This window comes from Macaca fascicularis, chromosome 15 (genome assembly GCF_037993035.2).
Source record: "Macaca fascicularis isolate 582-1 chromosome 15, T2T-MFA8v1.1".
Lineage (NCBI taxonomy): Eukaryota > Metazoa > Chordata > Mammalia > Primates > Cercopithecidae > Macaca > Macaca fascicularis.
In genome coordinates this window covers 84566951-84579335 of record NC_088389.1, presented here as the reverse complement: position 1 = coordinate 84579335, position 12385 = coordinate 84566951, and the positions used below count along the sequence as shown (strand labels likewise).

The window sequence follows — 12385 nt, the reverse complement described above, 5'->3', positions numbered from 1 at the left end:
TCTATCTCATTAATTAAAAAGATTAATACGAAAGTTACTTAGAATGGTTTGACTATTCATAAATAAAGTTACATTTTCAAATCAGGAAAAGATTACTAGACTAGATGCAAAAATGTAGCCTACCACAGAAAGTATAGTGTAATGAACTACATTTGTTAGACTACCCTATGTCTTTGAAAAACAGTATTATTAGATACTTGAAAACACACCTCTTTGTGGTCTTTCTTAAGCATCCAAGCCTATCCAGGTATAAAAGCCCCGTGTCTATTTACATGGCTCGCACATGGCAGTGGACATGTGAGTGAAAGCGGACACCCTACTGTACCCAGAGAGGGTGGAGGATATCTAGGGGCCTTGAGAACCATCTAACTCAAGCCAGATACTCTGTCTACAGAGGTTTGTGTGCAGTGTTTGCCGTGCTAGAAAAAAGAACAATCTGCTCCTACCTTGCTCCTGCACGTAGTATGCCAAAAACAAATCAAGCTCCTTAACTGATACTGTGATATGATGTGGCTGGACACAAAGTGCTGGGTTTGTGCAATGTGGGGATTTCATGAGCCGCTCTCCATCGGTACTTTCCAAGGGGATGCCTTTGAACAGGATCACCATGACTAGATCCAGACGCCAGACTTTGTCTGCCTGTCGCAAGCAGTCGATTCTCCTAATCTTACCCTTCTGGTCGGGATTGGATAAGACACAGCACGGGTGCTTCTTGCCAGTCACGGTGAGCACAAAGTCCTCTCGATACTCCTGGCGAATATCTTTGCGCAGTTTGGCCAGGAGCCTGGATGCCCACTTCTGTTTGATTTCAGGCTTTTCACTGAGAAGCTCATCTTTGACTGCTCTTTCTTCATCCTTTGACATTCGCTTCTCATGCTTTTTAAAGTACTTGCGTTTTCGAGCCTGCAGGTTGAACCAAGTATAGGCAATTGCACGGACATGTGGAAGAAGTGCCTCGATGAATGGGTGAAATTCATCCTGCGAAAGACAGAGGGGTGAGGAAAAGACGTGCATAGTCAGTTTAATTTTAAAAGCTCAAAAAATAAGAAAATAAGACCACAATCCGTTTCCAATTCAGTACAAAAAGTTATACATGAAAATAACATTCTTTTCTTATTTAAAATTATCAAAATAGCAGGACAAGAAGAAAGTAAAGTATGCCCAGCTGTCCCCTTTCCACCAAAATTCACAGGTCAATTCTCCCTCCTATAAAGAAAATAAGGTTTATATTTTGTATTACACTCTGGCCCCATCCCCCTTGTTTCCAACCCAAGGCCATGCATTCTACATTCTTTAAAATATATGCAACTAACTTAGGTGCTTGGCACCTAATATAATATTTCAATATTTGATTGACCAACTAACACTATGCAGTACCATTTTACAAAGAACACAGTGAGATTTTTTTTTTTTTTTTAATCGGAGCAGAGCTGTTCAGAAGGCAGGAGCGATGCCACAGTTCATTTCTCTTCTCTGTGGCACAGAAACACAAAGCATATAGATGCTCAGTGTAATGCCACACAGTTCCCGCTTTTGGAGCATGCTCTCAGCAAGAGGCTGCTGGTGGCACAAAGAGCATGCGCCATTAAACTTGATCCATTTTCTTATCAAACGTCCAACATTCCAACACTGAAACAGCACCATTCCAAGAGTGGTAACTAGAGAAACCGGTATACAGTGAGGGAAAGTGGGCAAAGGACATAGCTCGTCGTATCTGTGTCCTGAACAGAAGGTTTCCATACTTTGAGCAGTGCATTCTCTCCCCACACTACCAACGCCAGCTCCCAACACACACACACTTGCACTCTTGTGCTTTCTCACATATACTCTTGCATTTTTAAATAGAAGTTTTCAAACTTGAAAACAAAAATTACATGAATGTTCTTCCAGCAGCTTCCCTATAGAATATGCAGCCCCACAGAGTCCGTTAATTTGTTCACCGATCACATGAGTATAGCAATTATTCTAAACCTCTTAAAAATCAATCTGAGGTGAACAATGAAAAATGGCAACTTGGCACCAACTTTACATTCTTTGTGTCTCTGCATGCTGTGGTGGGGTGACACCAGGAGTGCACTGCTGGTCAGTTACTGCTTTTGTGGAATCTATACAATTCATTTGCCATGTAGATGAATTATCAGCTAGAACTGTGGGTGCATATATGCACGTGCATGTGAATTCGCAGGTACATATATTATTGAGTGCCAATCTTTTGAATTAAGTAGTTTACCTTTAGGCTCCTGCATTTTTCCTGCCTGTTTCATCCAAGCCTTTTTTTAAGGGACGGTATCAGTGAGGAATGGTGGATAATCTTTACCTACAGATATTTCAAGTCACTTCCCAGTGCAGTCAGTTTCATTACTTCCTGATTTAGGTAAAACCTGTCTTATAAGCTTACGCCTATTACTGTTCAAAGAGAAAGAGCTTAACGTCCAGTGCATGCACACCGTATGTATGCAATAAGCCAAGATTTCAAGCAAATGAGAACTTCCACCACCACTTTTCTGATCATATTGACTATATTGTCAGCCCAACTACAAAATAACTCTCTCTGATTGTATCCCAAGTTAGAATTTACATACTCATGTTAATCACCCTGAACTACGTGGAATAAATTATGTTTAACAGAAGACTAACTAATTCCATTAGGTAAATATGATGAAAGTACAACTAATGACTCTTTAACAAAGAAGGTGTCAAAAAAAATCCAATATAGATATGAATGTATTTTTAAGAAGAAATTCAAAGTTTTAATGCTACAGACTGCAACATGTTAGCTGTTTGTACTTCAGATATGGAAGGAGTACATGTCCCATCCAATCAATAATGTAGTTATCAAAAGTGTTCTAACACTGCTGTAAGTGTTCCTTCACCAGAATAAGTATGAATCAAAATTTTATAACAATACAGAATGCTGATGATTACATCACAGCATGAGGCATAACCAAATGCCATAGAGGAAATCATTAAACCGATCAGTAGTTTCCAGCAGAGATTTGAACAATTCAGTTACTATGCGAGCACATTAAACTAGGCCATGGAAAGAGTTAAACCACAATCTGTTCTTTGTGTGGGAAGGCAGCCCTGCTCACAGCAACCACATCCCATGATAAGACCTCCCTATCTCCATACACTTTCTGATGCCATGCTTTTAGCTTTCACTGTAACTACAAAAACTTTGTTTATCCCCTTTAGGAATATATGCAAAAAGAAAGCCTGCTCAAGGAAATGCGGGCTTAAATGTGCTTTGGAAACTCACTTCCTATAATCTTTTACTATGATTTATTGATATGACTAAAAAACACACATATATGCACCCATAAACTAAAACCTTGAGAATATAAAGAGCACATGAGGTGGAGTGGGTGGGCTTTGCCTCACTCATTCTACCCCTGCCATGCTTTTAAAAATGCAATATTATTTTACAAATATTAAGCCATGTGGTAACACGTAAGTACTTATGTCCTTAAGTACTATGTTCAGTGACATTTCATTTTCTTATAAAGATATCACAGTTTTGATCAAATTTGTTTGTTTCAATATTTGATTATAAACATAATCATGCAAGAAAGCTCAAAATTTTAATGTCTTATTTTAAACAACCAAAATCCAAATTTGAAGGATGAATTTGAAAATTCTTAGCAAATGCACACAATTTTTAAACGTTCCTTTGAGTCTGCTGTCAATGCTGCCAAATATTGTTTTAAAACATGCTTTTTTTGAGAAATAAAAGTAGCAAACTTTCTCAGGCTACCAATTTGCCTTATGATATTGTTCAGGGTTTCACTATTATGTGAATTCAAGTGAAGCACTTATTTGACAAGGGGACATATCCTCCAAAAATGACTGTAAATTGAGGTTTGCTATAAGTCACATACATTTCTGTATTAACATGCCTAAATGTCATCTCCCAAGTGTGACTGTTTCCTAATGCTGAGAGTCTTAAAGATTATGAGTGACATGAATATGGAACATAGTAACTGTCCTGATACGAAAATGTTTTTTAAAAAGGTGATTAAGGTTTTCAAATATCCTAACTAGCAGTGGATTATTACAATAATATTAAGCAATTATAAATTTTTTTTTAAAAAGCAAAATATATGTGATTTAAAATCAAACAACTATATACAAAAGTAATATGCAACTTTGCTTTTTCAGAAATTTTAGTAAAATACATTGATGTTCAGTAATTCTCTTTTAAAACTTCCTTTAGTTGAACTAAATTGACAAAGTAAATAACAAAGTTACAAATTTCAGATATAAAAGTAAAGAGTCTTAATTCCACCAGGCATATTTATTTTTCTTCCGTTTCCATGAAAGTAATGGATAATTAGACCAACATAGAGGTAGAAGAGTAAATACTAGGTGTTCTTGGCGCATTGCTATATAACAATAAATCATGCAAAAAAATGTACCTAAAGAACTTAAAAGCAATGAAAGAAAAATATATTTAATGCCATCATGCCAACTGAAAGTTATATTATTAATGGTTTACATTATTTTTAAACAAATATTAAATCATATGATAGTTCTTCATTTTTCTTTTATATCTGATTTATACTGGTGTATAAATATTGGTTATTGATGTGCTGATTCTGTAGCATATCATTTTGCTAAATGTATCATTTAATGGTAGGTCCTTTTTTTTCTAAACCCTAGATACATTATTCCAACAACTGAGATACTTTTAAAAGTTTATAACCAATTAAGAATGATACTCTATTTTGCAATTTACATGTCCTGAGACATGCTGTGCTACATACAGCTACTAGGCTCTTGTGATACAAAACCATTGATCTGATACAAAAGTAACACTATTAATGTGGCCTCACTTTTATAACACCTACATTACCTGCAAAGTCACATGGAGCTTAGTGAAGTGAGAATTCTTAAGCTAAAATACCTTCCCTGATATAGGCCTTGTATACATAAGCCTAGATTTATATTATTAAAATAGTAGAGGATATTAGTCATCACAAGTTATTGTTGTTAAGTATGTATCTTTGAATACTAATGTGATAGCTGAATGATTATGCTGTATATGATCCCAACATTCCATATGTCTCAATGCTGCAATATTATTTTTAACTTACACAAATTAAGATAAAACTAGTGACTTTTCAATACATATTTGGAGGAGACTAAAAATGCAATGTAATTGCTAGCAATGTTTCTGAAAAGCTGATGCTAGAAATATAGAGAAATGCACAATTACTCAGTCTTTTACAGGTGAGAATAAGTGATGCTATACTCTGTAAGTGAAAATCTTGCTTTGATTTGTTTTACTTGATCACGGTGTAAAAATTATATCAAGTTAACACAGCTTATCAGAAAGAGAGAAAAATATATCCGGTTGATGGGTAATATTAAAGGTAACTTTTACAACTAGAGGCAATTCGTTATACCTGAAACAGTTTCATCATATTTATTGGCTATTATCATTCATGGTTTTATAAAATACAAATAGCTCAGCAACTCATTTTTCCAGTTTTGTTAAATTAAAGTGCATGTTTACTTGCTGAAAATAGCCATATCTAAGTTAATCATACTCAGATGCCAAACAAAATATAAACAATAAAAAATGTGTCAGCCAAAAAGCTACAGGACTGTATCCAATCACTGAATAAGCCTTATCATTGTTTTCATCTTCATTCACAATTTATGAATGCCTCAGTCCTTTTGAATCACAATGGCTTCTAATTGTCATACAATTGAAATCTTAATTATTTGTCCATTAAAAAATGCATCATCGTGATATTAGGTATTTTTAAAATTTTAACACGCCCAAGACTGGCTGACACTTCTTTAAATTATTAGTTTTTATGGCAACGTCAAAGAAAATGGTTATCAATTACCAACGGTGACACATCTTCCTAAAAGCCGAAATAAGCTGCCACATACCTTTAGAGGTTTAAAATACTGCCTCAAATAACAGTTCTGGGCTAAGATATTTTAGCTACTTTGTCAGTTGTTAGTTTCCTGGGCAGCGATGAAAACTGCCCCCAGGTAAGTCTGTTCGGTCTCACCACTTTTCTATTTGACCGTCTGGCTTAAAGTGATACAAATCGTGTTTTTAAAAAGTATAAAACCAGTGTTTTATTTCATAACATTATTCCTAAGGTCTTAGGACAATTCTCAAAGTAGAAAAAAATGACCTTACTTTTACCAGCATTACTTAAAATGCCCCACGAGCTACGCCCAAATATCGTCAAATGAACAGGTTTCCACAAAATGAACACATTCTAAAACTCCTTAACAATCACCAAGACCAACTAACTCGTGTCAACGTAAATATTGCCTTTGTGGTGCGGTCACTGGAAACCCCAAAGTGCAGCGGGTCACTATGGACCAGGGTTTCAGATCCCCAAATAAAGCAAAGGAATGGGTCCCCGGACCACAACCTCCGACTCACTTCGTCGCCCGCCCACCGCCTGCAGCAGTGTCCAGCGGCGCCCACACAGACTCGAGCTACAGTCCCCTAGCCCAAGTTCACTGGCTGTTTTTAAAAGCTTAGTCCCCGTAAAGTCCTCCAAAGCCCGAGTCCACCTAAGTGCGCGAGCTGCCGAGAGGGGCTGCGGGCACCCCGGGCGGGGATGCCGCACCACAACGGGCACTTGGGGGGCCGCACTGGGCCTCGCACTTACAGATCCCGGCCCTGCCCACCCCCGGAGGCCTTGCCCGGCCCAGCGTCCGCGCTCCATGCCCAGGGCGCGGGGCTGGGCGCTCGCAGTGGCCGTGGGCGAGGGGCCGCTCTCCGGCTCCCACGCCGCCCCGCGACGCCTGCTGTAACTCCAGGCCACTTCTTCCAGGGACGGGGATGTGCGGAGGTTAACTCAAGCCGTTAATTGTCCGCAGCAAAACAAAACAAAGGCATTTCGGGCCAGAGAGAAAGCTCGAGAAAGCGACCGAGACATGTACCTGAGTGAGACAGATGGGAGAATACATCATGACTTCGCCTTAAAACGCACTTTCCCGGAGATGCCCAAGAAAATCTTCAAGAAGCAAGAATTTCATCTATTCATTTTACAGTCATCTGAGCCCCGCGATGCGATCAATCAGGACGGGGCTCTGCGCTGGATCACCGCAACTTCACAACAAACCCAGTCCTCCTTAAATAGCCAAAGATTCAAGTTCACTCGGCGTGCTAGATTTCCAGGGGTGAAATCCAATCTACACTTTTAACCCTCTTGCAGTCCGAGCGCGCTGGCCGTGCTTGCCGAGGCCGCCGCCGCCGCCGGTGTTGGCTGCTTTTCGCCTGGGTTTGGGGATTTGTTTTCTATTTTGCAGTTGTTGTTGTTGTTGGGGGGTAGGGGGTGCGCGAAGGTTCGGTGTGGGTTGGATTGGGGTGGTGGTTGGTGGTAAAATGCTTTTTCAAAAAAGGCGGGGAGGGGGGCGCAGGAGGGCGGGCAGGCGGGCGGGAGAGCGGGGAGAATGTGTCACCGCGCTGGGAAAGTTCAAGGTTACAGCCCCAAGCACTGCGGCAGGATCCCGGAGTGGTGATCGCAGGCGAAACTTTGCCGCGAGCCGACCATGTGTGTGCGCGAGGGGCAGCGTGAGCGAGTGCGCGCGGGTGGCGGAGCGCGCGCGGGAGAGGGCCGGGGTGGGGGCGGGGTGGGGTGGGGGAGAAGGGAGAGGCCGGGGTGAGGGAGGGGGCGCGAGCGCTGATCTCCGGGGCGGAGGCGGCTCGCGGCGCGTGGTCCCCGGCTGCAGCCGCCGCCGCTGCCGCCCGCACCGGGTCTTCGGCGCCCGGCCGCCCGCCCGCCCACCTCGCCCCGCGTCTGACCCGGCCGAGCGTGGAGGCTGCTGTTGCCGCCGCTGCCCAGAGCCCAGGGGTATCAAAACGATCTCCTGAAAAATTCCAAACGATAAATCCCGCTCTCCCGCTCGGCTCCAAACTCCTCTCTTTTCTGCTCTGAGCTCTTTTTTTTCCCTCCCTCTCTTGCTTTCTTTCGTTGCAAAACTTGGAAGTTGAAAAATTCACCGGTTCCACCCTCTGGACCCCGCTCGAGCTCTCTCCAAATCAGACTTAAGGATTGTTTTATTATTTAATTACACAATCATCGCTTTACTCCTCCTCCTGCAAACGCGCATTCCTTTTGCACCAGCCTCTCCACACCCCCCGCCCCCCACCTTCCTCCTCCTCCTCCTTCTTCTCCTTCTCTCCCCCCCCACGTCTCCCTCATTTGTTAAAGGTATCCTACCGGTGCCACAGAAACATGACTTTTTTTTTTTCCAAAATAGCTCTTCTTTCCGCTGCCCTCCCCACACCGGCACACACATACACACCCCCGAAAACCCGCCCTGGAAGAGGTATTTCGGTGCTCGCTGCGGACTCTTTAAGCCGCGGGAACATCCGAGTGGGAGAAGCACTGAACCGGTCTGAGCCCTAGAAAGGAACGAGTGGAAAATTCCCTCACACCCAGGCCGCCCCCGGGCCGGGGCTGGGGCGCCGACACTCGCACCCGGGGCGGGCTCAGTCCGCAGAGCCTGCGGCTGCAGGGAAGAAGGGGAAGCGGAGCAGGCGGGGGCCTGAGCGAACTTGGGCCCAAGTAGTTGGGGCGCGCCGGCGCGGACCTGGGGGGCGCGGCGCCCAGCCCCCGACGGCCCCGCCCGGAGGCCGGGTTCGCGGGTAGGGAGGGGGTGCGGGGTCGTCCCGGGTCTCCCCACCACGGGCCCGCGCCCGAGGCAGTCGCGGCGTGCGGCGCTTCGCCGCGGTTTGCCGCCCTCTTCGGGGGTGCCCCGTGCACGTGGCCTCACTCTGAGCGGGAGGACCCGGCCGAGCCGCCGCCGCCTCCTGCTCCCTCCTCCTCCTCCCAGCGCCAGGCTTCGCTCTCCTCCTCCTCCTCCTCCTGCAGTCCCGCTGGCTGGCTCCCAATCCCCACCCCCCGGGGCCCGGGGCGCCGGCGGAAAGCGTCTCCCTACCCGCCCGGGTGCAAGCGGGGCGGGGCCGCGGCGCGCCCGGGGCTGCGGGGCGGGCGGGCGGGCCGGCGGACGCGCGCGCGCGCGCGCGCAGGGTGCGTGTGCCGCTGCAGCCCTCCAGAGGCGGCCGGCCCGGAGCCGCTCGGCGCCCGCGCCGGCTCCCCACCGCGGCGCTGCCCCGCCCCCACCCCGCCGCCAGTGCAGGCTCCGAGTGAATGAACTTGATTCCGGGGATTTTGAAGGAGGCGGTTCGCCTTGCACCCTTTCTGCAACCCCCCCCCCCCTACACACACACACATACACACACCGCCCCCCCAAATCTGGTTTTCTGCTTGGGGTGGATCGGGAAGAGGTGGAAGCAAAGGCCGCCCAGACAATGGAGGGAGGAAAAAGTGAGCGCCTGGGGCTCCGAGTCTACCTAGCTGGGGGCTGCGGGGGCGCTGGGGCTACCGGGTCCTCGCGGGTCCATCCCCAGGGCGGGGCCGCCCCGCTTCCATGGGTACTGCTGGGGCGTTTTGAGGCTCGCCCCCGATTGCCCTGTCCTTTTTCCACCGCTTCCCAGCTCTTGATTTGTCCCCTCAACTTTAGCCCCTCACACTCCCTCTGGTTTCTGCCCACCGTCCCCTCTTCCTTCCCCCAGCGGACCTGGAGGAACCAGTGACTTTTTCCTTCACCAAGCGGGAGTTATCCACATCAAGCATTTCACAACGACACATCAAGAAAAGTAGGCAGGTTCAAGTCAACCATGAAATGGTCACTTTTTAACCCCGTCCTGTCCTCATTAGGGAAATGCTCAAACACAGTCCGTTTTCAAAGAGCGCTCTTAATGAGGCGAGCTTGCCAAGTTTACCAGCTGCAGCCCCCGAAAACCCAGAGCCCAAAGAAGAAAGGCGCTGGGGGGTGGGGAGTTCGGGAGGCCGGGGAGGGGGTGCTGCTGGGGCTGGGGAAACAGGTAAAGTCGAGGAAATCGCGCGGACCCCTGCGAGTTAACCCTTTCGGCCACACGCTCTGGGAGCGGCCTCCCTGCGGTCCCCGCCCCTGCCCCTGCCCCGGCAAATCCTGGAGTCAGCGTTCTGACAACGTTAGTTTCCTTTGTGCGGGTCATTTCTTCTTTTTGAAAAGCTGGGATAAAGTTGGCAGTCTTTATGGATGAAAGAAATGAGGTGACTGTCAGGTTAATCCAGCAAATACTCATTTATCTCAGAAATTTTAGGCAACCTCATCTTACATACACACAAACCACCAGCACGAAAGCATCACTTTGTATTGCACATTACACTGCATCCCTTTTCTCACCCTCACCAGATTCTGAGGGGAGGAGGCGGGGAAGCTCTACTGATAATACCAGCTTTAACTACTGGAGTTTCCCTTTGAACAAATATTCAATTTAACTGGAGTTAATTTACCATAAAAGACATTCCCCTTGGCAGGAATGCACTAATGTCCTTGAACACACCTCTTTGAATGCCTGGACTCTCACAGAAGCCATTATTTCGGGGTCTCTTTAAAAATCGAGCGCCCATCTCTCCTTCTCTCCCTCCCTCCCTTCATCCCTCCCTCCTCACCACACCACCCCCAGTGAAATCCTGGCACCCAGAGAGCACTCCTTTCAGCCTGAGAGCCCAGAACCAGCCGTTGTCCCCTGGCAAAAAGAGGCCCAGTGCTGAGCCCTGGGCAAGTGTCTCCCGACATCGCCACCCCTCCTCCCTTTATTAGTTTCCCTTCCCAACAGAAACCATCTCCTTCTGCCACCAAAACTAGGTTGCATCCAAAAGTTTTTCACAAGCTTAAAAAAGAAAGAGGAAAAATTGACAAGTATTACACAGAAGAGCCCACAAAAGCTTCAGCAGCACCAGGGGCGAAGAAGCAGCGTCAGACCCAGGTAAGTCCCCAGAGAAGTGAAGATGTCTGGGGCCTCCCAGGCCCATCACTTAGGGGTTCAAATCTCTTTCTATTGCCCCACGTTTAAGGGTGCTTATGGCTGGTTGCACTTTGATGACCATGGAGGATGCTTGATAGTTTTTGCTTTTGATTTGTCTCCCAGAAAAAAGAAAATGAGATGGGAGTATGGTGAGGCGAGGAAAACCAAAAAGGAATGAAGAGTGAGCAACAGAGACTTCCTGAAAAAGAAGGTTTATGGGGGTGCTCAGTTTCTATGGCTTTGACTGTCTTCTCAGGCCTTGCAGCTATGTGCAGAATGGCTGACACCCCCCAAAACACTGCTGCTTGTCCAGCCAATGCCAAGGTCATTGCAGGCCTTCCCTGAAAGAACTCTAGGGAAGGGAATCCTTTGGAAAGAGGGGCTGGTGGATTTGGTTGCATGGGACACCTGACTTCTCTTAGCACAACACTTGTCCATCACCTTTGGTTTGAAAATCTCAATCTTTTAAATCTGAGGTAGAAGGAGGAACTGAGAAAGTGCATGTATTGTATTCACTTTCCCTTTTTTGTAGCACGTCTGTGTCATGGTATTAAGAGTGGAAATATCTCTGAAAAGCTTCTGATAGTATCAAAGTGGGCCAAACACTTCTCAAACTTTGGTACTTACCACTCCTAAACTCCATCTCTCCCTCCTACACTGAGAGGGTTAAAAGCACTGGTGTGACAGGCCACTTTCATTCACCCCAAAACCTGGCTAAGGAGGTAAAGTGAATGATTCTCTCAGCAACAGGAAACTCTGTTATTTCATTATTCTTAAAGATCTCCTCAGTAGATCTCCTTGCTACCTTATAAGGGGGGAAAAAAAGTTTCCTTTCTAACTAACAGAAAGTTTATTGATTTCTAAATAGAATGCCAGTGCTTCAGCTCACTGGATTTTTCAAAACCCAGTTGTATATTTGAAATAAGCAATGCTACCACATTTGAGCCTTTCACTACAGATCTCCAGAGAGGAGCTTGACATCGAAAGTATCTAATATTGTTTTTCTTTTAACCATTTCCTTCCTAAAGAAACTGCAGCGACAGGTTGCAAATCCTGAGCAGTTTAATGAAAGATTTCTTGGAGCTTAACAAAGCTGTCATTTCCAATACACCCAATGACTTTTTTTTTTAGCTCTTGCATGTGATTTGCAAGAAGGTTCAACAGTTCCACACACCCTGGCTGCATCGCCAATATCAATATTTAAAAACTAAATACAAAAGAGACAGATGACCTCCTGACCCCAGAAAGCAGGCCTGCAAAACTGCAAGTATCTACTGCACCATGCCCAGGGATCTTTCCTTTTTCCAAATGAACCATAAAAATCATACATGTGTACTCTGGAAAACCAAATTTATATCCACAAGGAGAAACAGCAAAAATCCACTCATAAATGCAGATATAAACAACCAACAAGTATTGAAAGTGCCTGTACTTGATGAGAATTGCAAAATCAATTTTACCAGCTCAGGTAATCAAATTACTCAGCTCTTAAACTACTCCTGAGTACTACTACTACTGTCTACTACTCTTAAACAAAAAACAAAA

The 12385-nt window shown here is 45.4% G+C and overlaps 1 protein-coding gene and 1 long non-coding RNA gene across 42 annotated transcripts in view; one reads left to right on the top strand and one right to left on the bottom strand.

Annotated features, from left to right (window-relative positions):
* The window catches only part of NFIB (nuclear factor I B), a 452087-nt gene that overhangs the window by 225346 nt on the left and 214356 nt on the right, over positions 1-12385 (bottom strand). For 21 of the 41 annotated variants that reach the window (XM_045373242.2, XM_045373244.2, XM_045373249.2 and 18 more), the window contains exon 2: positions 447-978. In XM_045373242.2, coding sequence (XP_045229177.1) covers positions 447-978 — 532 coding nt within the window. Of the gene's footprint in view, positions 1-446; positions 979-1377; positions 1496-6918; positions 8029-12385 lie in introns of those variants that run through there. The other 20 variants (XM_005581709.4, XM_005581712.4, XM_005581715.4 and 17 more) reach the window with 2 other exon arrangements.
* Positions 10531-12385, top strand: part of LOC123569127 (uncharacterized) — a 43189-nt gene continuing 41334 nt past the window's right edge. The window contains exon 1 of the long non-coding RNA XR_012424697.1: positions 10531-10801. This is a non-coding gene — a long non-coding RNA (uncharacterized lncRNA). The remainder of the gene's footprint in view (positions 10802-12385) is intronic.